General features: G+C 40.9%; 1 protein-coding gene across 3 annotated transcripts in view; it reads right to left on the bottom strand.

The window, feature by feature from the left end:
* Positions 1–27,155, bottom strand: part of LOC122653750 (protein SHOOT GRAVITROPISM 6) — a 177,548-nt gene extending 150,393 nt beyond the window's left edge. For all 3 annotated transcript variants that reach the window (XM_043847686.1, XM_043847687.1, XM_043847688.1), the window contains exons 1-9: positions 27,032–27,155; positions 26,808–26,898; positions 26,644–26,698; positions 26,413–26,544; positions 10,450–10,521; positions 2,877–2,967; positions 2,677–2,772; positions 1,704–1,782; positions 1,537–1,600 (exon numbers count right to left, since the gene is read on the bottom strand). In XM_043847686.1, coding sequence (XP_043703621.1) covers positions 1,537–1,600; positions 1,704–1,782; positions 2,677–2,772; positions 2,877–2,967; positions 10,450–10,521; positions 26,413–26,544; positions 26,644–26,698; positions 26,808–26,898; positions 27,032–27,071 — 720 coding nt within the window. In that variant the 5' untranslated portion in view covers positions 27,072–27,155. The remainder of the gene's footprint in view (positions 1–1,536; positions 1,601–1,703; positions 1,783–2,676; positions 2,773–2,876; positions 2,968–10,449; positions 10,522–26,412; positions 26,545–26,643; positions 26,699–26,807; positions 26,899–27,031) is intronic.

Below are 27,155 nucleotides of genomic sequence, written 5' to 3'. Positions count from 1 at the left end.
GCTGAGCAATGTCAACGACGGCAGTACCTAAGTCCAGAGTAGCTCCAACTTGAGAGGCATGAGTATTCAAAGAGTTTTTCGCGGCATCAGATCCTTCAGCAACCACTCCAGGACCTTGGTTTTCAACAGCCACTCCAGCCTCATTCGAGTCCATGCCTACCGGAGCACAGTGGAGAGAGTCATGACCAAACACCTTGCAGACTGAGCACTGAGGAGATTTCCAATCATAATGGACTTCTTGCTCAAAGGAGAAGTCCTCTCCTTCATGGACAGTGATGAAGGCAGGAAGAAAGTCGTGAGCAGATACCTCGACACAGATTCTCGCATAAGCCAGACGGTCCTTACGCTTGGTTCTCGCATCGGAGAACAGAGGCTTTCCAAGGACAGAGCCAATGTGACTGAGCCCGTCAGTACACCAGAAATGAATGGGCAACCCAGGTAGGGAAATCCATAGAGGAATGGATGAGAAGTCCACTTTCCTAAGCTGCAGCTGCCTATGCCATTGTCGAAGAAAAATGGGCTTCTTCCCCACAAGCCAGGGACCACCTTCAAGGGCGTGAGATTTGTCAAGAGAGGAGGAGAATTTGAAAATAAAAAATCCATTGTCAAGTAGAAAGGTGTCCAAGGAACCCTAAGGACGCCATTGCTTGGACAGAGAAGACTTGACGACAAGGAAGGGTGGTCGCAAGCCCAAGAAGTTTCTGACCAGACAGTTCTCCCAAAGAAGAGCTTCTTCGGCTAGCAACTCAGCAGGACACAAGGCCACCTTCGAGGAACCCACTGAAAAGGGGGCAACAAAATGCAGAGGAAGCCCATCAGAACCAGCAGGAGAGCCAGAGGAGAACAGAGAGGACCAAGCAAGGGGAGTCGGCAGAGAAGGGGGAGGGGAGGTCAAGTAGAAAGGTGTCCAAGGAACCCTAAGGACGCCATTGCTTGGACAGAGAAGACTTGACGACAAGGAAGGGTGGTCGCAAGCCCAAGAAGTTTCTGACCAGACAGTTCTCCCAAAGAAGAGCTTCTTCGGCTAGCAACTCAGCAGGACACAAGGCCACCTTCGAGGAACCCACTGAAGAGGGGGCAACAAAACGCAGAGGAAGCCCATCAGAACCAGCAGGAGAGCCAGAGGAGAACAGAGAGGACCAAGCAAGGGGAGTCGGCAGAGAAGGGGGAGGGGAGGCAGCAGGGGCACGGGATGGCATGCTTCGGGACGAGAGTGACAAGCCAGGGAATGGGGGATCAGGCCTGCCAGAGGCACCGGCAGGGAGAGAGGGAGAGCATCAGAAAATTCTGCTTCAAGTTGCTCCGAGTTTCACCTCTAGTAGTTTGTTAAATCTTTTGTTTGTTATATCAAGGTGTAAATTGCCAAATATTGATACATGGTAATTTAAGAAGTGCATTTCCTGTAGAGAGAAGGTGGTATCACTGAAATGCATAAACATAAAATACACAAATACTTGAAAAGCAATGCCATCAAAATTATGCAACAAAGCATGAAGTCAGAGGAATAGGAGAGATAAAAGAATTTTATTTCCAGACCTTCAAATCCCGGGAATTTGCCCAAACCCTCAATATAAGTTCAAAAGCAGAATTCAGAAATGACCTGCACTAAATAAAGCTTTGGCTCAGGGAGAAAGCAGTTGTATAGACATAATTAAGCCTCCAAATGTCAGAACCAGAAAAAGACATTACCAAACATTACTCACATGACGTTGCTATCAAGAAGTGGATGAGAAGGAAAATCCCCAATATACTGCCACACAGCCTGGCACCAGCATTTAAATGCTGCAACATACAAAGAATGACTACATGTTCACTGACTACTGAAGACAGAAAGGAATCCAAGATGCCAAGATTAGAACAGGTTCACAAGGAAAATAGAATCACACAGAATACTTTAATAGAAACTGTCTCCAACAAATATTAACCAGAATTAATGAGCAACAATAAAACAAGGGTAGCATCTAGCGAACAGATGCTACCGATGCATATGTCATGAGGAATCTGCAGATCGATTAGCATGCATTCCACCTGTTTTTGGATTTTCAAGAAGCTGTTGACCGCCTAATAGTCTCTTCAGGGAAAGAGCTAAGGTATTATGGATAGATAAGACTTCTTTCCCTTCCAGACGGAGGTTTTTGCTTTCAGATTGATGTAAGATTGATATTGGTTTAAGCTTTATGATGCATAGTATTTGCATAGTTTATATGGGTTTTTGCAGGATTATGATTTCGTATCATTTGCAGGATTACATATAGGGAAAATCTTGCTGCAACCAAGGTTGATGAAAAAGTAGTAACCTTAATTTTTTGCACTTTTTAGTATGACACTTTTCTTCGATGAGGGTAAATCTTGTCATTTCACATGTGTACGCGAAAAATGTACAAGATAATGACAGCTTTTAATAATCACATAATGATGTCATTTTCAAATTATTTTGAAAGCCCTTTTTACACCTACCATAAATAACTTTTGGTAATTAGACAAGAGGCAATCAAAAGAAGGTTACAATTTCTTACTTCACCACTTAGGTGATAACAATATGCACCCATATGTGTGTGTGTGTGTATATATATATATATATATATACACATAGAGAGAGAGATAGAGAGAACGAAAATCAAGAATAGTGCATGAACTTGACAACAAACCAAAAAGCTAATAGCACAAAAACTATACCATGTGCAAAAATCGGCTGCTGAGCAACTTTCACATTTCCAAGAATAGGCAAGACTCGTGAAAGTACACCTTTTAATCGTGGGGCAAACTGCAAAGCTTCAAAAGAATGAACAAACACAGAAGACTGAAGTTTTAGCTCCAAAATCACCACCTGAAATAACATTCAAAGCATGTCACGATGAAGGATGCAGATGCTTAACCTTGAGCTGAAGCAAAGTCTGCAAGTATTTGAACCATGGCTGGTAGAGCTGAATTAGGCCCGGACAGGTGAAGAAAAATCTCTTCCATCATCTGAACAATTAAGAGGAAAGAAGATCCATAGAATAATTAGCAAAAAGTTGACTGCAAAAGGACTCAAACAAGACCCATGAAGCACACAACACAACTATAGGAGAAGAAAGAAACAAGCAACAATCGATAAGAGAGTTTTACCAGGACTGAGTTTTCATTTGAAATTATGGAAATAAAGAAAAGAAAAATATATACTCAAAAAAGAGGAGGAATCTAAACTTTGCAGCAACAAATGTAAATGGGCAAGATAATATGAACATAGAAGGACAATCAAACAAATATCTGAAAAAGCTCACATTCACTGCTAGAATCAACATTAGATAAAAGCTTTGTAAGGGATTCTGAACATAAATTGCGTTGAGTAGATCAGACCATAGTTGTCAAGGCGTCGCCTAGGCGTCCAGACGGTTTTGTAGGGGTCTAAGTGACTGTCGCCTTATTGCAAGGCGCCGTGCACTGGTTTTATTGGTATGGAACCCGGTTTTGGCCCTTATTTATGCCAAATATCATTTAAGTAAATGAATTTATTTGTTATTTCATTTACTTAAGATATTATTCATAAATATGCAAATACGCCCCTATTTAAATCCAATAAAAATAGTTGAACAATCAAATTTCAAAAGGATAAAAAGTCAACCCCCAGTTCAAGAACAAAAATTGGATTTTCGACAGTAGGTGAAATCTTCAACTTTCTAATGCTGGGGTTTTTCTCAAATCTAAAAATTCTATAAATCTTAATATGGTAAAACATTGTTAAAAATCAAAAGTGCGGTAATATTCATTTTGATATCTAAAAATTTTTTTTCATTCAGAACGATTTTGACAGCATTCGCATACCAAAAAAAGGTTTGACCGGAACATAACTTCTTCAATATAAATCAGATTTAAGCAATTTTTGGAAAGCTGGTTTTGTGTTCTACCTCATACTAAAATCATTTGACTAATCAAACTTCTTAGAGAACAAGAACATTTCTCTAAATCGAGAGCAATTTAATTACTTATAGATAAGATCATATTTTCTAAGAACAATATAAAGTAAATGTGAGACTAGTATAAACCAAATGTATGTTTGATTGTTTCAAACTTCCAATAGCTTGCTTCTTCAGTTCTGCTGTCTTCTAGTTCTGTTGATTTTTTATTACTTGATGTGACTTAATGTTGATTTCTGATGACTTGAGGTGGTATAATGTTGATTTTTTATGATATAAGATATATATTGTAGCATACTAAAATATTATAGTATACTAAATAATGTTAGAAAAGGGGAGAAATAAAAAATAACACTTGGGGCGCCTTGGTCGCCTAAGTGGGCGCCTTGTCGCCTAAGCACTTAGAATCATGGGAGGACACTATGACTGAAGTGCCATCTGGCTGGTAGCTATAGGGATGTGGCGAAATGCACCAGAGTCCCTAGTGAGGTACAAAAGGCTATGGCTAACATCATGAAGGGGAGGAAGGCAAAGGAGATTGGAAAAGCAAATGGCAAGGGAAGAGTTTGACGAGGAATTTCTATAGAGTCAACCCACCAACAAGGGCTGGCTCTGATGACTCTGATCGTGATTATATACCTGCTGATGCGGAGACAGAGGCAGAGAGGAGCATAATCGTCAAGGCGTCCAGGCACCTTGGTCGTCTAGGTGGTGCCTTGTTGGTGTCGCTTAATTTTGGACCCTCTCCAACGCCTTGGGTCACTTAGACACCGTGACAACTATGGAGAAGAGACAGATACAGCAAGCTCAGTCAATGAACCGAGTGACATACTTGATGGAGCAGGTTAGGGTTTCAAAGATGTGGGAAAGGAGCTGGTTCCTCAGGCTCTAGAGTAACTGCACCAGAGGTATGTGGTAGTGGTAGAGATGAGGGGAGGGGGAAGAAGCAAAGGCAGAATGAGTTGCCTTCCCGAAGATCACAGAGTGTAAGGGCAGCCCCAGCACCAATAGTAGATGGTGAGGGATCCTATTGAGATCCTTTAGCGGGATCCTACCATATATAGTACTCAGGATTCCAGACAGAGAAAGCTAAGACACGCCTGGTCTGATTAGAACATGGTTGTCATAGAGACAAGGTGATCCACGGTGGTGGCGGAGGGAAAACAAACCAAGGCAACACCAACAAGGCACATACGCCTTGTTGAAATGGCGTCACCTAGGCGACTAATGTGCCCTTCCTACAAAGGGCGTCTAGACGCCTAAGCGATGCCTTGACAACTATGGATTGGAAAGGTAAAGTGGATAACGCCATTTTTATTATAGCATTCCAGCAAATGGCATTGAGGGACCATACTACCAAAGCATGCTCAACTCTGTGGGGAAGGTTGGCCCAAGAGTGAAGGGGCCCTTTGCATATGAACTAATGAATTTTTACTTGCCCCACCAAAACAAGAGCTAGAGGAGTACATTGATATACTTTAAGGGGGCATGGGAAAACTATGGAGTGGCTGTGATGTGTGATGGTTGGACTGGACCCACTAGACAATCCATCATCAACTTCATGGTCTATTGTGATGGTAGGACTGCATTCCTGAAGTTTGTGGATGCATCCACGGAGAAGAAGGATGCAAAGTATATATATAAGTTGTTGAAGGATGTAGTACTAGAGGTGGGGGTACAAAACATTGTCCAAGTGGTGACAGACAACCGCAGCAACTTTAAAAAGTCTGGGGAAAGATTGATGCACAACAACAGGTACCACATATTTAGGACACCATGTGCAGCCCAATGCATTGACTCCATGCTAAAGGGACATGGTGAAGAGATCCTTGGTACAAGGTGTGGTCGAGAGGGCAAGAAAAGGGACCACATTTGTCTACAACCATGGACATGCTTTACAGATGCTAAGAGACAAGTGCGGTGGAGATTTGGTGAGACCTGGCATTACTCAATTCACCACCAACTACATTGCCCTGAAGAGCTTTGAAGTGGAGATGGTTGGACTATGGTCGATGTTTGCTTCAAAGGGTTGGTTTAATTGAAAGGAGTAGGGTTCACCATAGGTTAGGGTAACACAGGCGACCATATCTAGTGACCAATTATGGTAGAACCTAAAGAAGGTCATTCTTATACTAGAGCCAGTGGTTAAGGTATTGAGGATGATCGACTCTGAGAAGAAGCCTACCTTGACACACCTGTACGCAGCCATTGAGATGATGAAGGACCATGTGCAAACAGCGATACCACGTGGTGGCAGTTCATACCAGATGACTGTTGAGGATCGCTGGGAGAAGCACTCGATGCATCCACTTCATAAGGTTGATGAGTTTTATCTTTTTATTTTAAGCTACCTAAGTCAATTTATGTTCCACTTAAATCTTTATAAGCATAGATAAAGATACCGTAGGGATTCATCCTCTCCATAACTTATGCTTGTTGCAACATACTCAAAAAACTAAATGCCACAAAGCTTCGTGAACTTAGTCTTCGTCACAAAGGAACAACTCATGCTACATGGTAGAGTTGGATGAACATAGGTGGGTCCATGTGATATCAGGTTTTAGCGTGAAGCATGGGAAGTCAAACAATTAATCTAAAGTTTCATAAATTTACAAAAAAAAAAAGCCATTTCAATATAGTGGGATTTAGGGCTTTTAAGATGTGTTATTACGAGTCACGAGGTACTTCTGGTATTCTGATACTTCAGTTTAATCAGGGGTGTTTATCTAATTTATTCTTATTACAGAAATTTATAAACCATGTTACTTGAACACAGCATTTTGCCCTGGAGCACCCTTGTCTACATAACAAGACATGGGCGCGGATATGGTATATGACTCGGACACTGCTGCTGATCGTAGGACATGACTGGGCTTAAGACAGTGGAGGAAGAAAAGTAGAGGTAACAGTCCACTAATCAACACCTGACAGCTGGCTATAGAATGACGAGGAGAAGCATTAAGAGAAGAAGAAGAAGAAGAAGAAGATCAGTATACCTGTGCATAAAGGAGTAAGAGAAATGGAGATAAATGGTGGGTGGGAAGGAAAGCCCTAAGCCCCATTGTGGCTTGTTTGCTAATGTAAGGCCAGGTCTGGAGCAAACCCAACCCCAGTCAGGATCACAAATAGCACCAATATAGATACTGATTTCAGGATATGTAGGGATACTAGCAGTAGGTAAAATAGGTGTTTCAACCCTTACAATCTTCCCCAATAATCAACAGACAACCCAGCCCCAAGCAGACAATTGGCAGCAGCCTATACACCTCAGCCGCAGGTCTAGGGATAGGGCTTTTATAACCAGAAACCCAAGTGAATCAGGAAACAAATCAGCACTTAGAGGATTGGAGAAATATTGCCTTTGAATATAGGGTCCAGTGGTGGGAGTGGGACTCAAACCCCAAAAGTTCAGCTCAAACAGGTGGCTAGGAACTGAAACATGCCAAGGTCATGAAAATAGAAACTAAACCTTGAAAACAGCAGCTCAGTGTATACAAGTCACACCAGCCAGCAGAAGTATCTCTAAGCATAGTATTACATCTCATTTTGGAAGGCCATTTCGGCCAGACCGAAATTTCATCAAAATATTGCATTTTTTCTATGAGTTTTGCTTGGTCATTTGTGGGTGTAAAATGCCAAAATGACCGAAATACCGAAACAAAATGGCCGAAATAACTGAAATTTCAATGAAACAGTGCATTTTTTATACCGAAATTTCTGAAATTTCCGAAATATTGCATGTTTTTCAATTCGAAGTTGCATTTCATTTCGACTGGACCGAAATACTCAAAATATTTGAAATTTCGACCGAAACGAAACGAAACGAAATTTTGAACTATGTCTCTAAGCAGGGTCGAGTGGCCCTCCTGGGAGGGGAAATATAATCCCAAAGTTTCAGCAACAAAGTTCCTCTGGTTGCAGAGATATGGTGGCCCCCAAATCTGGAAGGAAGTTCTTAGCTCTGGAATCCGCAGGGTTGATCTCAGACCTCTGTAGTCAGCAACTCAAAGCAACACTTGTGAGGATTTTAGGGATGAAGAACAACACTCAGACAAGGCTCGGTTGCTCTGTCTGGTCTCAGAAAACAAAACAGAGAAAGAAGGAAGGAAGAGAGATCGAGTGGAAGATAAGGAAAAGAAGGGAAAAGGGATAATGAAGGGGCCTCTCACCCTAGCTCTCTCTCACAGAGAAACTGATTCTCTCAGCTAAGCAACAAGCTTAATTTCTTTCTTCAATTCGTTGGGGCAATAGGAGCCCCTCTTCTTTATTTATAATCAACTCATCAGTAGTGACAAAATTAGCAACTCCCATTGGTGTGGGAAGATTGCTTGGCTGCCCATACCATAGTTTAAAAACTCATCTCAACTAGGATGAGAAAACCGAAATGTCGAGATCTCGTCTGCGAGACGGTGCATTTTTTTGGGAAGGGTTTCGGGTTGATGTTCCGATGGGCAACTGGTCATAGTTGGCTCTGAAATTTTAGCGGAAGCTTGTTTTAGGCTTAATAAACATATTTAAATCTTCAAATTGTACAAAAAAACACTCAATTTGGTGTTTTGGATTTGCACCATTGGTTGGCAGTAAACGTCGAACCCTTATATAATATAGCCTATTCTACACATTGTTTGAATGCTATGAGACATAATTCGCAAATAAGACAAGTAAATTATGCAATAATGAATGAAGACACATAATATTGAATAATTATTTAAGAAATAATTAAAGACTTAAAGTAGAAACTACAAAGTACAGTGAACAATGCATAATACATAGACGCCCAACCCAAGTACAGTGAACAATACATATGTCATAGACACCCTAGTCAAGATCTCGGAAAACTAGATCGAAATCTCGGAAAACTCAATCGAAACAACGCTGGTTTGATATTTCGTATGCAGTTTCGTCTCGACCAGGTCGAGATCTTGACGAATTTTTGAACTATGGACAATAGGCCCAATACGACTGGGAAAAAAAAAACTAACTCCTAAAATTTGAACCTTGTTAGGCGGGAATCGGAGGATAGTCAACTAGACGCATCAGCTGCAGGAGGGGTCAAAAGTGGCCACAACCCCCTTGTCCTATGTTTTATTGAATCGAGGCACCCATCTTCAATCGACCAATAATGCAGGTGGGGGAACCACTCGTACTAGCATTAGCCCTAGTACGAGTTAGAGTGGCCAGGGTTTTTGCCTTGTTGGTTTCCATGCAGCAGGAAGGTTGATAACACATGCCAAGCGATCTCAATCCTCCACGCTATAATGCAACACATGAGAAGGCTGTGGTACTCGAGGACTCTACGAGCGCCTATCTCAAGTGAAGTATGCATCAGATCTCATTTCTCAGGCTGGTTGGATGGACAACAAAACTGTGGCTTTTGCTGTCATAGTAGGGGTCATCGCTCAATGTATCGCCTTGGGAGTAACTAGCTGGAAAATAGAGACTCTAACAACCTAGCTATTGACTCAATAGCCATACAAGAAAATAGAAACTAAGAAAGGAAATAGCAATTAAAGAAATGATATTGGCAGAATATAATATTCCACTCCAGCTGTCCATATGGGGCCCATACCACCATTCACGTGAACAGTAATATAAATAGTGACTCGGGTACTGTTCATGTGAATAGTATCATGAACAGTGAGTTTTATTGAATTCAAGTTTGCTCCTTTTCTTCTTCATGCATCGATCTATATCAATTGCTACTCACACTTAAAGTTAAAGGAAAAATAATAATATTCTACGTTTCGTTCCTACTGTTGTTATGATTTATATGCAAGTCCTTACAGGTTTACAAATTATATCAAGAACCATAACTAGAAAATTTTACTTTACATTCCTTAAGAATTGTGAATCACATTTGCGTAAAACTTATATTTTGGCTGATTCCCCGCACCTGAACCCATTTTTGGACACATCCAGTATCCTAAATTTTAAGAGTTAGGTGGATCTGACTCTTGGCACATACTCATACCTGATCGCCGTACCTGAACCCATGCAACATAGCATAAAAATAAGATGAGGGGTATCGATTAGGGTAATCTATCTCTCTCTCTCACTTCTTCTTATTCTCTTTATGTCTGGTTACTGTTAGTGTCATTTCTGATCTGGCAACACGGGCATTCTTGTTCTATTTGAACTCAATTCAAAGGCACTTCCCCCTCTATGTGAAGAAGATACTTGACCAAACAGATGGGTGTTGGGTCCTTTATCCCAGGAACTGCCCATGTCTGCCACGTAACAAGTTGTGACAGAAGACAAAGTTCTCAAACCACTAATCAGTTTCAAAGGGAGGGATTTCATATAAACCGCTTTCAGAAATTGGACCATTTGTCAAGACTCAAGAGGAGGTGGGTTTTGATATTTTCAAAGGGGCTTGTCCCATCGAAGGATTTCAAGTACGACAACCGAGCATAATGCATGACCACCGTACATGAAACCTTTTGCCTAATTTAGTTACCTTTTTTCTCTGAACAAAAATAAAATCTTAGTATGGAATCCTTATCAGTTATCAACTAAGCAACAAGTCAAAAAGTTTTCATATAGACAAACTTACCAAGTCGGGCAAATGAGAGCCTATTGAAACAAGTAGACCTGCCGCAGCTCTCTGCCAATCAGCATTAAGTTCCTACACAAAAGGTGAATTAGAAAGTACGAGAAAGAGCAAAGGATCCCCATCCAGACTGTGCAATTAAATTCCTAACAACAAAATATGATAAACCAAGATATCTTCCATTCTAACATGGAAGAGTTTGCATGTGCATTCTGAAAAAGCATTCTTCAATTATCACTTTTTTCTAGAATAGAGCAACTATAATTTATTGAAACTGTACCCCATAGTTAAATCAAACTATCAAAGGCAAAGTGCACCATAGTTCAAAATTTCAGCAAAACTTCGCCGAGAGTTCAGTTTTTCGCTAATTTCGATAAGCCCGAAACAAAATGCTAGGCAAAATACCATCATAATCAACAAGTAGATAGCAGAAAGCCCTAGTTTATCTTTATGTCGTCATTAACTAGGACTTTTAACAAAATATAGGCAGCATAGGTTGCTGCAACCAGAAACAGAAACCAGTCCTTGAATGGTGTTAGAGAACCAGAATCCTGCAATCAGACTTGAAGAAAATAGAAGAGAAGAGAAGAGAAGAAGGAGAGCCTGCGATAAAGGTTTTCTGTCTTCTACCGTGGCTGCCTCCCCCTTAGTATATTAATAATGAATTAATAATCAAAAGTACAGAAACATCCCTGTACTTAAACTAATAAAAATAAAGCCTAAAACAGAATATAAAAAGAGTAATAAGGGCAGAGGACAATTCTACCCCTAATACACACCCAAAAACCCGGGGAAGCAAGATAAAAATCCGTAAGGTAGGAAATAAAATAGAGAATGGAGACTTGTAAGGGCTGAGGATAATTCCGCCCCTAATGCACACCCAAAAATCTGGGGAAGCAAGCTAAAAATCGGTAAGGTAGGAAATAAAATAGAGAACGAAGACTTGTCGGCAAGAAGAGAGGACGCAATACGATTAATCAAATAGCAAGCAGTTAAAACAGTGTCACACCAAAAATGCTCGGGAACATGCATATGGATCATAATGGCACGAGCCACTTCTAGTACATGTCGATTTTTACGTTCCGCTACAGTGCTACCCTATTTTGTTGTGGAGTATACTAGTCTGGTGAATCATGCCATTAGAGGTGCAAAAATCAGAAATTTTAATTTGAACATACTCCAAAGCATTGTCAGAGCGAAAAATTTGAACAGGTAAAGCCAAATTGAGTCTTTATTTCATTGATAAAATTCTTCATTACAGATAAAAACTCTAAATGATCCTTCAAAAGGTACAACCAAGTAAAACAAGAATAATTGTCCACAAATGTGACAAAGTAACGAAAACCATGCCTATTACTTACCCGACAAGGACCCCAAACATCAGAATGAACTAAGAAAAATGAACTAAGAATATGGGAGATGGTTCACAAAAGAAAGGAAGCACGACGGTGCTTTCCCAACTCACAACCCTCGCACTCTAATCTAACAAAAGACTTAAACTGCAGAAACAAAAGTTTTAACCTTGAGAAAGACAAATGACCTAATCGACAATGCCACTGAAAGGCAGACACCCCATCAACAGTTGTAGTAGCAGTGGAAGCAGTAGGGGCAGCACTAAAGAGGTAATACAGTCCATCTTTTTCATGCCCTCCACCAATCGTCTTCCTTGGGTGAAGATCCCGAATAACACAGTATGAAAGAAAGAAAGTTACTGAACAGTTGAGAGGCTTAGTTAACTAACTAACAAATAAGAGGCAAATAGGAAATTTTGGAACATTTAACACAGAGGAGAGATTGAGAGAGGAGTTAATGAAAACTGACAAACTGTACCATGACCAATGACTAGTATAGGGGTACCAATCAGCAAGAATAACAGGTAAAGTGTGAGAATTAGGGGAAAGAGAACTAAAAACAGAAGACTTACCAATCATATGAGTAGAGGCAGCTGAATCAATGATCCAGGGTGTAGAAGTAGTAGTAAGGAAAGCCGGTGTACCTGCATGGGCCAAAGTAGCAGCAGAAGAAGATGCCCCAGTGGATGTAGAAGTGGATGTCTCAAGACTCTGTAAATGACGCATCAATTGTTGAACTCATCACGAAGGTTGGAGGAAGAACCATCACTAGTAGGTGGACCAGATTTAGAGTCAATGGGAGGTACTGTTTCAGAACCATCATCAAAGTATGCATGATTTGCCAACTGTTTAGCCCATTCGGGTTTGCCATGCTTGGCCCAGCAAGTATCAATGGTATGATTGGGCTTGCCACAATAGGAGCACTGTCTAGGAGGACGATCACCTTGCTGGCCAGCATTACTACGCCCTCCTGAACCATGGCCTCCACCAAAAGAACGACCACGGCCATGGCCATGGCTAGCATTAAAGGTAGAATTATCCTTAAATAAGGATTCAGATTTTGCAAGAGGAACCATGCGCTGCAGTCTGAAGAAAATGTCATTGAGAGTAGGGACAGTCTCCCCAGCTAACAAGTGGCCCTTTACGGCCTTCAGAGTAGGATTCAAACCAGCAAGGACGAAAGATACATAGAACTCATTCCGTTGAGACTGGAGTTTCTCAACATCAGTAATAATAGGCTGAAATACATTCAGCTCCTCAATCATGCCCTTAAAGATATTGTAGTATTCTTGTAGAGACTGTCTGATTGCCGAAAAGAGAACAACTTCTCATACAGGTCATATATACGAGTCATATTCTTCTCCTGAGAATACATCTCCTTTTTTTTTGGGTAGAAAGAATACATCTCCTTGAGGTCATCCCACATACCCTTGGCTGTGTGTGAAACATGACGTTGGCAGCCACATCTAGCTCCATACTATTCCACAACCAGATCTGCAAAACAACATTATCCTGGACCCACTCATTGTAGTCCTTAGAATCAAAAGCAGGAGGAACAGAAGTAATGTAACAAAGCTTGTCTTTGGCAATAATATAAACACGAACAGCTTGAGCCCATAACAAGTAAGTAGAGCTACCTTTCAATTTAGTAGAAGTAATCTGAACATTAACTGTATCGGTGGTAGGCTTGACCTCAGTCATAGTAAGTGAAATTGCCAAAAAATAAATTTAACCACAACCACAATCACCAACAACAGCAAAAACGATACAAGACAGGGTTGTGCAAAAGCCCGAATTTGATGAAGGACCAGAAAATTCAGCAGAGACGGTCAAGAGAGCAAGTAATGAATCCAAACCAACAAAAATAATCACCAGTGGGGAGAGCAATCAGACATCCCAAAGCATAACCCAAAATAACACTGTAGACACCTGATTTTTGTCACCCCTCCCTGGCGATGATGACACACGGAGTACCGGCGACCTCTGTCTCAGATACCAAGAAATAATAAAATAAAAAAATAGACTGCCTAAACCCCGGCCCATTGAGGTTGTGGCCTGGCAGGGGCAAAATAGGATATCACAAAAAAGGAGAGAAGAAGAAGAAATAAACTTTAAGAGGGGGAGGGTTAAAAGGTAAAAATAGAAAAGAAAGAAGGAGAGAGAATGTGTGTACTTGGCCCATGGAAAAGCCCATTGGTGCCAAGTCCATACAGAGATGCCACATGGCATCTAAAGGCAATTAAAAAGAAAGAGGTGGGTAAAATGGGGAAAGCTTCTAAAAGAAGATATCTAAAACCTAAGAGGGGTAAAATGGGAAAGTAAAAGAAGAAAGAAGATCTAGACCTAGGTTGGAAAAGGGGTAAAACAGTAAAAGCCTAAACCCTAGATAGGGGCTTTAAAAAGAAAAGAAGGGAATGTTTGAAAGGGGGGAGCAGCCGTCATTCTCTAGGGGGGGAGAGAGAAAAACAGCAAGGCAAAAAAAAAAAAAAGAATTCGAAAAGAGAAGGGTCTCGTCATTGGAAAGGACGGAGAGGAAGGAGGGAAAACCAGAGAGAGTGAGAAAAGGAAAAAACAGAGAGCAAAATGGAAGGAACAGAGAGCAGAAAAACGGAGAGAATAGAGAGAAAAAAAGAGAGGAGACACAGTGTAGCAGAAAAACAGAGAGCAAAAAGGAAGGAACAGAGAGCAGAAAAACGGAGAGAATAGAGAGAGATAGAGAGGGAAAGATAGAGAGCAAAACAGAGTGAAAAAGGAGGAGGGAATGAAAAGGATCTGAGACAGTGAAGTCGTGGACTTCTCTGAGCCGGAGAGGAATCCAGCCCACTGTTGTTGCATCATCTTCATCTCTTTCCACCCTTTTTCTTTCATTTCTTTTCACACCTAAAACCTTACCGCCCCATCTTCTTTTGTAATCTTCCATTAAACCTTTCCTTTTTATTCTTCCTCCATTTCATCTCCACCTCCGATCACATTAGAACTAGCGAATACTTGATTGGGGAGGGAATCTGCAACAGCCATGGGGATTCGGCCAAAGCTCAATCTCACTGGTGCATGAGCAAGTGCAATTGTGGAGCCTCTGCTGCTGCGATTTTAATTTTCCTTATTCTATTCTTGCTTTGTTTATTCTCTTTAATGGGTTGTAATTAAAATCCCTCCCCCTTGTTTGATTTGGCTTTTTTTTGTTATCAATCGTAATAACTCCCTTCCCCCATTTTATTTCCCCAATTTGTAATAATCCCCACCCTCTCTGGTTTGTGATCATTACCAACTGCCGATTGCATTGGGAGCTCCAAGAAGACCCCAGGTGAATCCCTATTCCCAATTCCTTTTGCTTACTTTCTTTAGATATATGTGAATTGCCATGCCCTCACCCCTGTTAGCCTCTTGCTATATCTATTTTCAGTTTTGAGCCATAATCCCCTGCTTCTAGTTCTCTCTGCTGTGTATGATATTTGCTGCCATGTTCCATGAGTTCATGCTGTAATATGTGGGATTGTGTTCATTGGTTGGTGGAATTTATTTTTGAAAAGTCACATGATGCATGACCCCATCCCCATAATTCTTAGTTTTGTTGTGTTGATCGGTTGCCGATTGGATTGCTTTGTGTCAAGTTTAATTTTGATGGATAAAGGAAATTCTGCTATAATCATTCTCTTCCCTGTTGATTCTTTGTGCCATTTTGAGTCTTGAGTTGGGGTTATTTTAGTTGTCCGACTGGTTTACCGGTCTATGGCTTTGAGTTTTATGAGCTAATTCTTGAATTAGACCGTGTTTGTGGGTTGGGCTTTCTTGATTGCTGAATCATTTAATTAAATGGGATTAAATCAGAGTATATAGGATTTGGACGTGATCCCTTTCATGATTTGGGTTCAAGGGTTGCAATGACTCAACCATTTGTCCATCCAATATTCGTTTGGATTTCTTTGAGCTGAGCTCGGGTCATTGCAGCACCCGGATCCATGAATTGTAAGAGAATTTAAATGAGATTTAGTTGAGTTGTGGGTTTGGGCCATATTCCTAATTTGGGCCCATTTTGATTGGAAGCCAATTGACCTTGACTTGGGTTTGGGCATTGACCCATTAACCTGATGTGGATCGAGTGGAGAGTTTGGGCCCATGAGTGCATTTTAGTTCACCATTTAGGATTAAATAAATCCTCCCCAAATTCAAATCAATTTCGGATTGGGTTCAAGGGATTCCAAATGAATTTCTAAAACCTATCTTGGGTAGAATTAGAACGTGTGCGAAGGAGTGAGAATGCCCATGAGTGTCAATGGTCAAAAGAAGGATGATCGGCTCTGAGCCGGGTGGACTGGGTGCCTAACACCTTCCCAGTCCGTAACCTGACACTTACCCGATGATCTGGGTAGACCCCGACCTTATCCATTGAGTTAGTTAGTCTCTCCCCAGCTTCCTACTGACCCGTTTACCCTCTTAGGAGGGATCAGGGTCATTGCTTTAGGGTTCACCGGTGAGATCTGGTTCGCACATCGAGAACCAATCCCCTGTCGGGCGGAATTTGGATTTTTCGGAATCCATGGTTCTTACAAACACCAACCTCATAATATTGATTGGTCAGCATTTTGAGAAAAACACCAAAAATCGATGAACCTGTAGTAGAAGCTCCTCAATCTTCAGCAGGTGTAGTAGGCATCAACAATAAGAAGAGTTGATCCACGAAACATTAGAATGTAGTCATCAACCGTCCAACAACCAAAGAAATTGATTTTATAGAACAGTCAGGGTTTTCATGAAAATCGAATCCAGGGTTTTGAGAGGACAATCTTCAATCTCCAGGCATTGGAACTGTAGTAGATAGATAGATAGCATTTCATAAATAAGATAAGAAGTGCTCACTTCATGGTAGAGGCAGCAATAAGTGGCTGCACACCCACTGGAGATAAAACCGAGAAGAAGACCAGCAGAGAGGGAAGGAAAAAGACCAGGTCTGATTACAGAAGCTCTGATACCATGTTAGAGAACAAGAATCCTGTAATCAAACTTGAAGAAAATAGAAGAAAAGAAGAGAAGAGAAGAAGGAGAGCTGCAATCCCAATGGGGGAGACAGCCTGCAGTAAAGGTTTTCGGTCTTCAATCTTGGCTGCCTCCCCCTTAATATATTAATGATGAATTAATAATCAAAAGTACAGAAATACCCCTGTACTTAAAACTGATACAAATAAAGCCTAAAACAGAATATAAAAAGAAATAATAAGGGCAGAGGACAATTCTGCCCCTAATACTCAAAACTTCAACAAATGGACTATCAAAACAAAGTGTGATCGAAATGGATAACTGATTATTAGTGCTCTAATACCATGCGACAATATAGAGAGTAACAACCAGTCAATATAAGAGATTGAAGGAGAGAAGAAGAAGACGATGGGGGGAGAAGAGAGCCACGATAGATTCAATGAATTCTATCGTGGGCTATCAAGCTTTATTTATACTTTGTGAATCATAGTCAAAACAGGAAATAAATCCTAGTCTTAATCTAAAACTTAGACTACAAGACTAGTTGCCTACCTAACTAGGGCTGTAAACGGATCGGATTCGGCTCGGATAGTGCTATATCCGCATCCGCATCCGATTAGCTATCGGACGGATTCGGATAGTGCTAAACGGATACGGATCGGATATTTTATCCGTTTACATGTAAATATAGCTTTTCGGATAGCTATAGCCTATCCGTATCCGCATCCGTTTAGCTTTCGGACGGATTAGGATAGTGCTAAACGGATACGAACACGGATACGGAAACGGATTTCGGCTATTCATTTACACCCCTATACCTAACACAACTACTTAACATACAAGACATAAAAGTAAAAACAAACAAAGAAACCTAATATACTACGATAGGAACACTTCCACGGGACAACTTCTAACAGGCTTGTTTATTCAAGAGGGATTATGTCGTAATGCCATAAATACCCTAATGCTTCTTGTTAAATCCAAGTTTGTCCCTACTTAATAAATAGTAATCCCCTTCGTGTCCCCACTTCTTTAACATATCAATTACCCCCTCTAATACCTTGGTTAATTACAATTCTGCCACCAGCCCATTTGCTACACATGGTATATTTACATTTTTGCGATTATCTTCCTACTATTGGCTACTTGGTACTTGGGTGCATAGTTCAAAATCTCGCAAAATCTCGATCGAGATTTCGAGAATTTCGACCCCCTCGAAACGAAATGGCCCCTTGAATCAAAAAAATACAAAATTTCGATCGAAATTCTCGAGATTTCAAGATATTTCGAGATTTTTTCAAAATCTCAAAAAAATCTCGGGAAATTGCTTTATATAAAATACCATGTTTCGACAGTCTCGGTCAAAATTTCGACCGAGACTGGGAAACAAAGAGCATTTTTCCTCCTTTGGCACTTTTGTTTGGTTTTTGAAGGTTTTTGTTCATTTCTTCTTCAATCTTCCACTTCCCACTTGAATCCTTGCCGCATCTACGCCGGAATCACTTGGAGAACAAACTTCTTAGCACATCTGTGAAGCCTTTCTACTATTCCAGGTAAAACTATATTCTCAAAATTGATTTTTTTTAGGGAAATGCATGATCAACATGTTTGTTTGTGATGAAATAAATATATGTTAGACACCGGAAGCCGATCTACGACTTCACGGTGTCGAAATTTTTTTTTGGTGTATATATTATTTATTTATTTTTCTACTTCAAAAATTGGATTTATTTACAACAAAAATCAAAAAATAATAGGGGTTATGTATATTGTATGGTGATGAATTAAATATATGTTAGACACCATTGGCCGATCTATGGCCTCATGGTGTCAAAAATATTTTTCTGCCAATAATTAATTATTTTAATTTTTGAAAATTATAAAAAATATTTAAAAAATTCAAAAAAATAGCAAAAAATAAGAAAAAATATGAGGTTTTTGTTTTAAAATTACTGAAAAATATAAAAGTAAATTGTAAATACTTCTTATTTGCTGCCCATTTACATATCTTTTCGATTTTGGTTGTGCTAGGCCAATATTTATTTGAAAAATATTTTTAAAAATTGTTTTTAAATATGAGAAAAATATGAGGGTTAGGGAAAAAATACTAAATAGTTATATACTTATATACTTGTGTTAGTGCTCTTAAATCTTAATTCTTAAACATTTAAACTAAAATAATTGATATGCTTCAGTGATTAATGAATTGTCTTTTATTCATGCAACAGTAAACTAGTCCGATTATGGCGAACCGTGGTAAACGACAGAGCCAGAGGCAAGAGGGGCAGAGGCAGCCGGCCCAGACCCAGGGGGAGGGAAGCACACCCAGGCGCACTAGGGGTGGCATTGCATGGTTGCATGGCACTCCAATTAATGGGGATAAAAGAAAATCCCAATGCAACTATTGTCACATGCAGTTTTTGGGAGGTGATGCCACTAGACTCAAACAACATCTAGCTGGGAATTCTCCTGAAGTGGTCGCATGTCATATGGTCCCTGTGGAGGTATCTAGGGTTGTTATTGATTACATGAAGGGAGGGAGTAAGAGGACGGCTCAGAGGGAGAAGGCAAAAGTAGATCTTGAGGAAGCAGTGAGGTGTACAACGGGAGGCCAATCAAGCCATCGTGATGATGATGATGATGATAGTGATGATGTCTATGTTCCTGATGATATAGAGACTGAGCGAGAGGCTAGGGATTGGAGACGAGCACAGATAATGAGCAGAGCCAGTTATCATGAGGATTAGGAGAGAGTCGAGAGACAGAGAGTAGGTGGCAGTGGAGGAGCTGGTGCTAGTGGTAGTGGAGGAGCAGGTACAAGTGGAGGAGGTGGGTTGCCTAATCCCTTTAGGAGATCACTGAGTACGAGGGCAGCTCCCCCTCCACCTCAACCACCACAAGATGACCCAGTACTTCACCAAGCACCTGGTGTTTATAGAAAGAAAGGCAACAAACAACCAAAAATCAAGGGAGCATGGAAAAATCAAAGGGGATGGTGAAGGAATCTATAGCTAATTGGATGTTATACCATACCATCCCGGAAACACAAAGACAAGGCCCCTTTTATCAGACTATGATAGATTCCATTGCTGAGGCTGGCCCAGGGTATAAGGGGCCCACCCCATATGAGATTATGAATGTGTATTTGCCCCAGCAGAAAAGAGAGCTTGAAGACTACATCAATGAAATGAGGGGGTTGTGGGAGAACTATGGGGTGACCATAATGTGTGATGGTTGGACTGGTCCTACAAGAAAGTCCATCATCAACTTTATGGTGTATTGTGATGAGATGACAGTCTTTCTGAAGTCTGTTGATGCATCCAAGGAGAAAAAGGATGCAAAGTATATCTACAAATTGCTGAAGGAAGTGGTAGAAGATTTCGGAGTGGGGAACATTGTCCAAATTGTAACGGACAACGGAAGCAACTACAAGAGTACCGGTGAGAGGTTGATGCAAAACAATAAGTACCAGTTGTTTTGGACTCCATGTGCTGCCCATTGTATAGACCTCATGTTGAAGGACATGGGAAAGATCAAATTGGTACAACATGTTGTGGAAGAGGCAAGGCAAATGACCAACTTTGTCTACAACCATGGGTTTGCACTAAACCTCTTGAGGGAGAAGTGTGGGGGTGACTTAGTGAGGCCAGGCATAACTAGATTCGCCACCAACTACATTGCACTCAAGAGTATAGAGACCAAGAAGTCTCGGATGAGATCAATGTTTGCTTCAAGACCGGTTCAACTGAATGGGTCCAATACCTATGGTGGTAGGGAAGCACAAGCTACAATTTCATCGAGATGACTTTTGGTCTAAGTTGCATAAAGTGGTACAACTCTGGACCGGTGGTCAAGGTTTTGCATATAGTTGATTCTCGCTCTCAAGGGACCAACCATGCCACATCTATATGCTGCCATAGACTTGATGAATGAATGTGTTTATAATGCAAATCCACGAGGTACCAAACACTTTCTCAAAATTATCAAGGAGCGCTGGGAAAATCAACTTATGCATCCACTGCATAAGGCTGGTGAGTGTACACTCTTTGTTTTTTATGCAATTACATCTTTTAAAGTTAATTTGAAGGATATATTACTAACTAGTCAATATGTATTGTCAATTTCAGCATATTATTTGAACCCCAAGTACCAATACAGTCATAGGCTTGGGTTGAATAATAGTCTTATTGACGCAGTCATAGAAGTAGTTGCCTAGTTGGAGTCGAATAGTAAATTACAGGCGATATGCAATAATGAGGTGAGTCTTATAAGTTATAATTCATTTGGAATTACTCAATTCAATACTAAATAGTAATGAGTCATTACTAATTTTAAATATTTTCCAAATGATTATAGTTGAAGACTTTTAGGGATGCATTGGGAAGTTTTGGAACCGAAGCTGCAGAGCAAGGCCGGACACGCGGTGATGCCGGTACTCATTAGTCATTACTTCATTAGTCATTACTCAATTCAATATCTTATTCTTTTGAAATGAAGGTGACATGTTTCTTTTGTTGTAATGCAGCTGAATGGTAGGTGTTGTATGGGGGTTCGGCAAACAATTTAAGAAAAATAGCAATCAAGGTTCTCTCCTAGACATATTCAGCATCTAGCTGTGAACGGAATTGGAGTACATTTTCTCTCATCCACTCCAAGAGGACAAATAGATTGGGTTCTGAACGTCTCTCTGACTTAATGTATGTGCATTATAATTTGAGGTTGAAGATGCAACGCATACGCATGGGACAAGAGGATATCAGGGAAAATATCGATCTCGCCAACATTTTCCAGGTCGAGTCAGATGATGAAGATCCTATTGTTGATTGGGTGAGGGATAGAGGTGAGCCAGTGTTAGATCAGCCTGGAGGTAGACCTGACCCCATGATAGCTGAACACATAGAAGCTGATGTGGATGACTTCATAGTTGCAGAGGGTGAGGTACATGCACGGGACGCGTCACCCATACCGTTCCAGCCTACTGGTGGTGTTGATGAGGAGGATGAAGATTGGTCTATGTCATCTGGTGGAGATGGTGGTGGTGGAGATGGTGATGATAGAGGTGATGATAGAGGTGATGATGAAGGTAATGATGGACGTGATGATGATGGTGATGGTGGTCAAGCATATGAGGGAACTCGAGTCCCGTTTGTGGTACAAGAGCAGCAAGAGGCAATCCATGCCCCCACCGACCCCACACCAGCCACACGGCCCACATCGTCCACCTCGACCTACTCGAGAAAGTAGCGTGGCCAGTCCCGTCCTGGTGGTCATGGTAGTGGTACTAGTAGGCAGGCTGAACTTATGGACATTGATGCCCTATCTGACTCTGTTGGTGGACTGAGTATTGGCGATAGAGACAGTAGATTGAGTGGGCATTTCCATGCCCCATCTTTTCATGTAGACAGCAGTCCATCTCCAGCACAATCAGAGCATAGTTCATCTCATTCACATCCATATGGCGAAGGGCATTCTGGGCAGTATCCTTGGGGGCAGCAGCCTATATCTTCTCCATCCATTCCCAATTTTGAGTACGACTCCAACTCACAAGGATATAGTGGATCGTCTTTTGTGGATGACTTCTTTTCCTACACTGGCTACCCAACCCACCAGCCGCAGCCGTACAACCCGTACATGCTCCTAGAGCCGTCATATGACTCATATCATAGTGGATCAGTGGGTAGTACTTCTTCACAGTTTGGTGACCTATATCCTAGGATAGGTTACCTTCAGCATGTTGATGATGCAGTTTACATGGCCACTGTGGATGACGACACTCGCTTCTTCTCCCAGACTATGACATGGCATGCATTTGTCCTACAGTCGGAGAGCAATACACGTCGGCTTCAGCGGACCATGAGTGGAGTTGATCCTGGACGGCGGAGTAGTTATTATTAGCAAATTTGTAAACATTTGAGATGAATGATGACTAGTTGACTACTTGACTTGTAGCCTTGTAGGGGACAATTGGGGATATTGACATATTGTGATTTGGAATGTTTGATATCATCTTCTTAAATCTTAACTCTTAAGTTGTTATTTGTTAACTTGGTATTGACTTGATGTCTTATGTACTTAATATTATGATTTATGACTTAACTTATGAGTCATTATGTTTCCAACTTAGTTCCAAGTCAATTTACTTGTTTAATGTACAATATGTATGTGTAAATGTGTAATTAACTAAGTTATACATTAGGGTTCGACCGTACGTTGCCAATCAATGGTGCACATCCAAAACACCATTTTGGGTGACTATTTTTGCAATTTGAACATTTAAATGTGTTTATATAGCCTAAAAAAGGGTTTCCATGAAGTTTCAGGCCTTAACTTGGCCTAAAACCCACCGAAATGACCTATCGAAACATACCAGAAAAAATATAATATTTCGGTTAGCCCGAAATACCGAAACGAAACGAGTTCTTGAACTATGCTTGGGTGGGCCCATGGCAAACCCAATAGGGTTTTGTGACCCGGGTTCTGCATCACCCAGCCCCCCCCCCCCAAGGGAATTTCAAGTCTGGGTGCCTAGACAACTTGGTGACCAGTCATTTTGGACCTCAAAAACCACCTTGTTGCCTAGGCAACACCTTGACAACATCTAACAGTCCAGCTTAGAAATTCCGGGGTTAGATGACACCTTGACCAGTCATCTGGAACCTGGACTATTAGATGGTTATACCAATCCCTATCAGAAGGGATTGGACAAACCAAAAGTTGATTGGCTGATCCAGTGAGGAAAAGCCCAATGTTGCTATTGGATGGGCCAATTCACCATGCATGAGAGAATGATCCTCCACATAAGAGAATTAGCAAGGAAAGTTCTAACGAATCATGGTCATATCAGAACAGTGCACCGTGAAAGAATGACAAACCAGATTTAAATAATTTTGAATCGGGGAAATTTCAGTAATACAATTGGTCAATGGGATTTATTTTGTACAAAAAAAAATAAAAAATCTGCCGCTGCTTGGGTAATTTTTAGACGTAGGTTTCTATTTCCTAAAGCCTAGCCTAGTTTCTATTTTTTATAAGCCCAGCCTAGGAATTAGTAAGTTAGGTTTTGGCTGCACCTTGCTATAAGATAGAACATCTAGCCAGCAAGGAAGGAGCATATTCTAAGGACAATGGCTGACACCAGTTAGTCTGATACTACACTTTGTGACCCTCATGAAGGAGCCTCTGAAGGGTCCAGGCTGATTATTACTTAATATTTCCATCGCTGAAGAAAGCCACAACATCTAGTTGATTAGTCAAGTCTACAAAACAACAACAACAACAAAAACAAACTCAGCCTTATCCCAACTTAATGGGGTCGGCTACATGGATCCAAACATAACGAAGTATGGAAAACAAAGTTCAAACCAAAAAGGGAAAGAAAAGATGGGAAAAGAGATGAGGAATAAGGAAAGAAAAAGACAAATGAAAAATGGGAAACAAATAGGAAAATGATAGATGAAAGATAATAAGAAGAAAGAGGCACAGCCCAACATGTCAGGAGAAACTCAGCTAGATGGGGTCTGCTACATGGATCCTTGCCCTCCAATAGGCTCTGTCCAAGGTCATACTTGGTACAAGACCTAGGCTATGCATATCCTTCCTCAGCACTTCGCCTAGGTCATTTTAGGTCTGCCCCTAGCTCTTTTAGCTCCTTCAATCGGAATCATATCACTCCTCCTTATTGCGGCATCCCTAGGCCTCCGGTGAATATGAACAAACCACCTTAAACGACTCTCTCGGAGCTTTTCATTGATCGGGGCAACTCCCAAGTCCGCTCTTATATGTTCATTCCGTATTTTATCCTTCCTTGCTTTTCCACACATCCATCTTAAGCCTTAACATTCTCATCTCTGCTACACAAAGTTTATCAATATGACGCATTTTAACTGCCCAACATTCTGCCCCATACATCATGGCCGGTCGTACAACAATCCTATAGAACTTTCCTTTAAGCTTTAAAGAAATACGTCTGTCGCACAGCACTCCGGACGCACCTCTCCATTTCAACCATCCCACTTTAATTCTCTGTGAAACATCATCCTCTATATCACCTTCTTTATTTATGATTAACCCTAGATATCTAAACTAGTCACTTTGAGGTATCTTTCTTTCCTCAATTCGCACCATCTCATAATCCATCATAGTGTGAAATTACACATCATATACTCCGTCTTCGTTCTACTAATCTTAAAGCCTCTTGTTTCCAAGGTTGGTCTCCAAAGCTCTAACTTAGAGTTAATCCCTTCTTTTGTCTCATCTACCAGAACGATATCATCAGCAAAGAGCATACACCAAGGGACCTCGTCTTGAATGCTCGAGGTTAGATCGTCCATAATAAAAGTAGCAAAGGAGGCTGCAGAGGGTGCTATAGTGATGCAACACAAAAATAACTAGAAATTACAGAAGAATTCTATTGACAAAAATAAGAAACCAAATACAAGATAACAAAGGCCAAAGAGAACCACAGCCTCATTTTTTTTTTATTTTTTTTTTTTTTTCCTGAGTTATGAACATATGGATGGAGAAGGAGTTGTGTTTGGATCTGTTGAGTGATACTCTACTAGTGATAGTGAAAGAGGTGGTATGGGTTAGTAGTGGAAGTAGTGATGTGTTCTTGAGTACCACTTTGGAAGTTGTAACTACTGCACAGATAGAGCAAACTTTCATCCACCTATGCATGGCGTGTCTACGGTTCAATCAGTTTGATACAGACTGATACCACTGGTAAAGTTTTCAAAACCATGTTACCCCTGCATCTTGTAACATTTGTGAGGAAATTATAGGATATAGCACTTGTCAGCAGTATCATAACAATATCTAAAATACTTGATTCCAAACCATCCAGTACCATATTTGTCCACTCCAATTGACTTCAGCTTCGACTATCAGTAAGAAATGCTTTAAGAACTCACTTCGACATGCATATCAACACAGTAACAGACCTAAAATTTCAGTAGAAAAAGTAGCAGGCGTCTATTAGCCTCAGTGTTAGACCTAAGAATTCCTAAATTAGTTAGCAAATCTTCCTCAGAAAAAATGGAATGTATTTACTGGAATGGCCAATCTTAACATTTTTGGAAGGTGGATGAGTGGATAATCCGAAATACAATTCAAACAGCAGATCAACCTGAGATCTACAATTGAGAAGTTGAATGATGCCAGAAGCCATTGAAGTTGCCAGAATCCCAGCAGCAATCACTGTAGGTAAGTTCCCTCTCCCCCTCAGCCCCTTCTCTTTCCATAATTTTGATAGTCTTTCTCTTTTCAAATTTCATGTGATTATGTCAAGTCCCTAACATGGTCACGACAGGGATAGGAAAGTCCAGATGCTGAACACAGAACCTGGACAAATTATGGCTAGTTCCATTTTAGTGAACATTACTGACAACAGCCAATAAATTAGTATTCCAATTTCCAACAGGAAACTCTAAATTCTTCCCCTTAACTTCTCAAACCCCTAATCCAATCACGAAGAGCAGGGCGGGGGGGGGAGGGCCCTCTTCATGAAAAGAAGTGTAAATATAGGTCAGTTGTAGATGGGGAAGTCACTTCTTAAACATATATTACATGTCATAGACAACAGATTACTGCCAACAACTCCCCCCCCCCCCCCCCCCAAAAAAAAAGTTAATTAGTAAGGTACCTTGGACGAGATCATTTCTGTAGTGGCAATCTTGGCGAGCTTTGACATGAAAGGAGGATCTATGTCTTTGTTGTCCAAAGCACGTATTGCAAATGCCATCACTTGAAAAACTCCAGCCATGTTCCCAAAACGCTATTATCGTTCACAAATGCCATAAAAAATTGAGTAAATAAATGAAAATGTATATACGCAAGTTAGAACCCCCAAAACAAAGGCGGACAGGGAGAGTACCCGACGTCCTCCTCGAGAAACAGCATAACAACAGTCAAGAACTAAAAGCGGATTCCTACAAAATGCGAACTGATTAGGGTTTCGAAAGAGGCAAATTCCTTGGAGATGTAGAGACGAAGGGAAGAGAAGAGAAGAAATAATGGTTGAGAGGGCCTCATTATTACAGGGCGGCAATCTCCTTAAGAGCAGCCGTGGAGGCTTCCCTGACGACAGAAGATTCATCCGCGAGCGAAGAGACAAGCACCTGCAGGGCTTCTGTAAACAGAGATAGAAAGGCAAATAAGTATCAGTTAGAGAAGACAAAGAAACAAGGAATTGAACAGCTTTGGTCAATCAATCTTTCTTTCTCTCGCTTCTGTAAATCTCTGCAACTAGAGATAAGAGGCACCTGGGGCCGGGAGGGTGCTTCCAGAACTTGAAGAAGCCATTAGTCGACGAACAAGTTGAGAGAAAACAAGAGACGAGGAGGTGGAAGAAACAGGAAAAAGAAGAAAGAGATCAAAACGGAGGGA

Source organism: Telopea speciosissima, chromosome 3, assembly GCF_018873765.1.
Source record: "Telopea speciosissima isolate NSW1024214 ecotype Mountain lineage chromosome 3, Tspe_v1, whole genome shotgun sequence".
Classification (NCBI taxonomy): domain Eukaryota; kingdom Viridiplantae; phylum Streptophyta; class Magnoliopsida; order Proteales; family Proteaceae; genus Telopea; species Telopea speciosissima.
The sequence above is the reverse complement of the archived record's forward strand: the minus strand, read 5'-3'. Positions and strand labels throughout refer to the sequence as shown.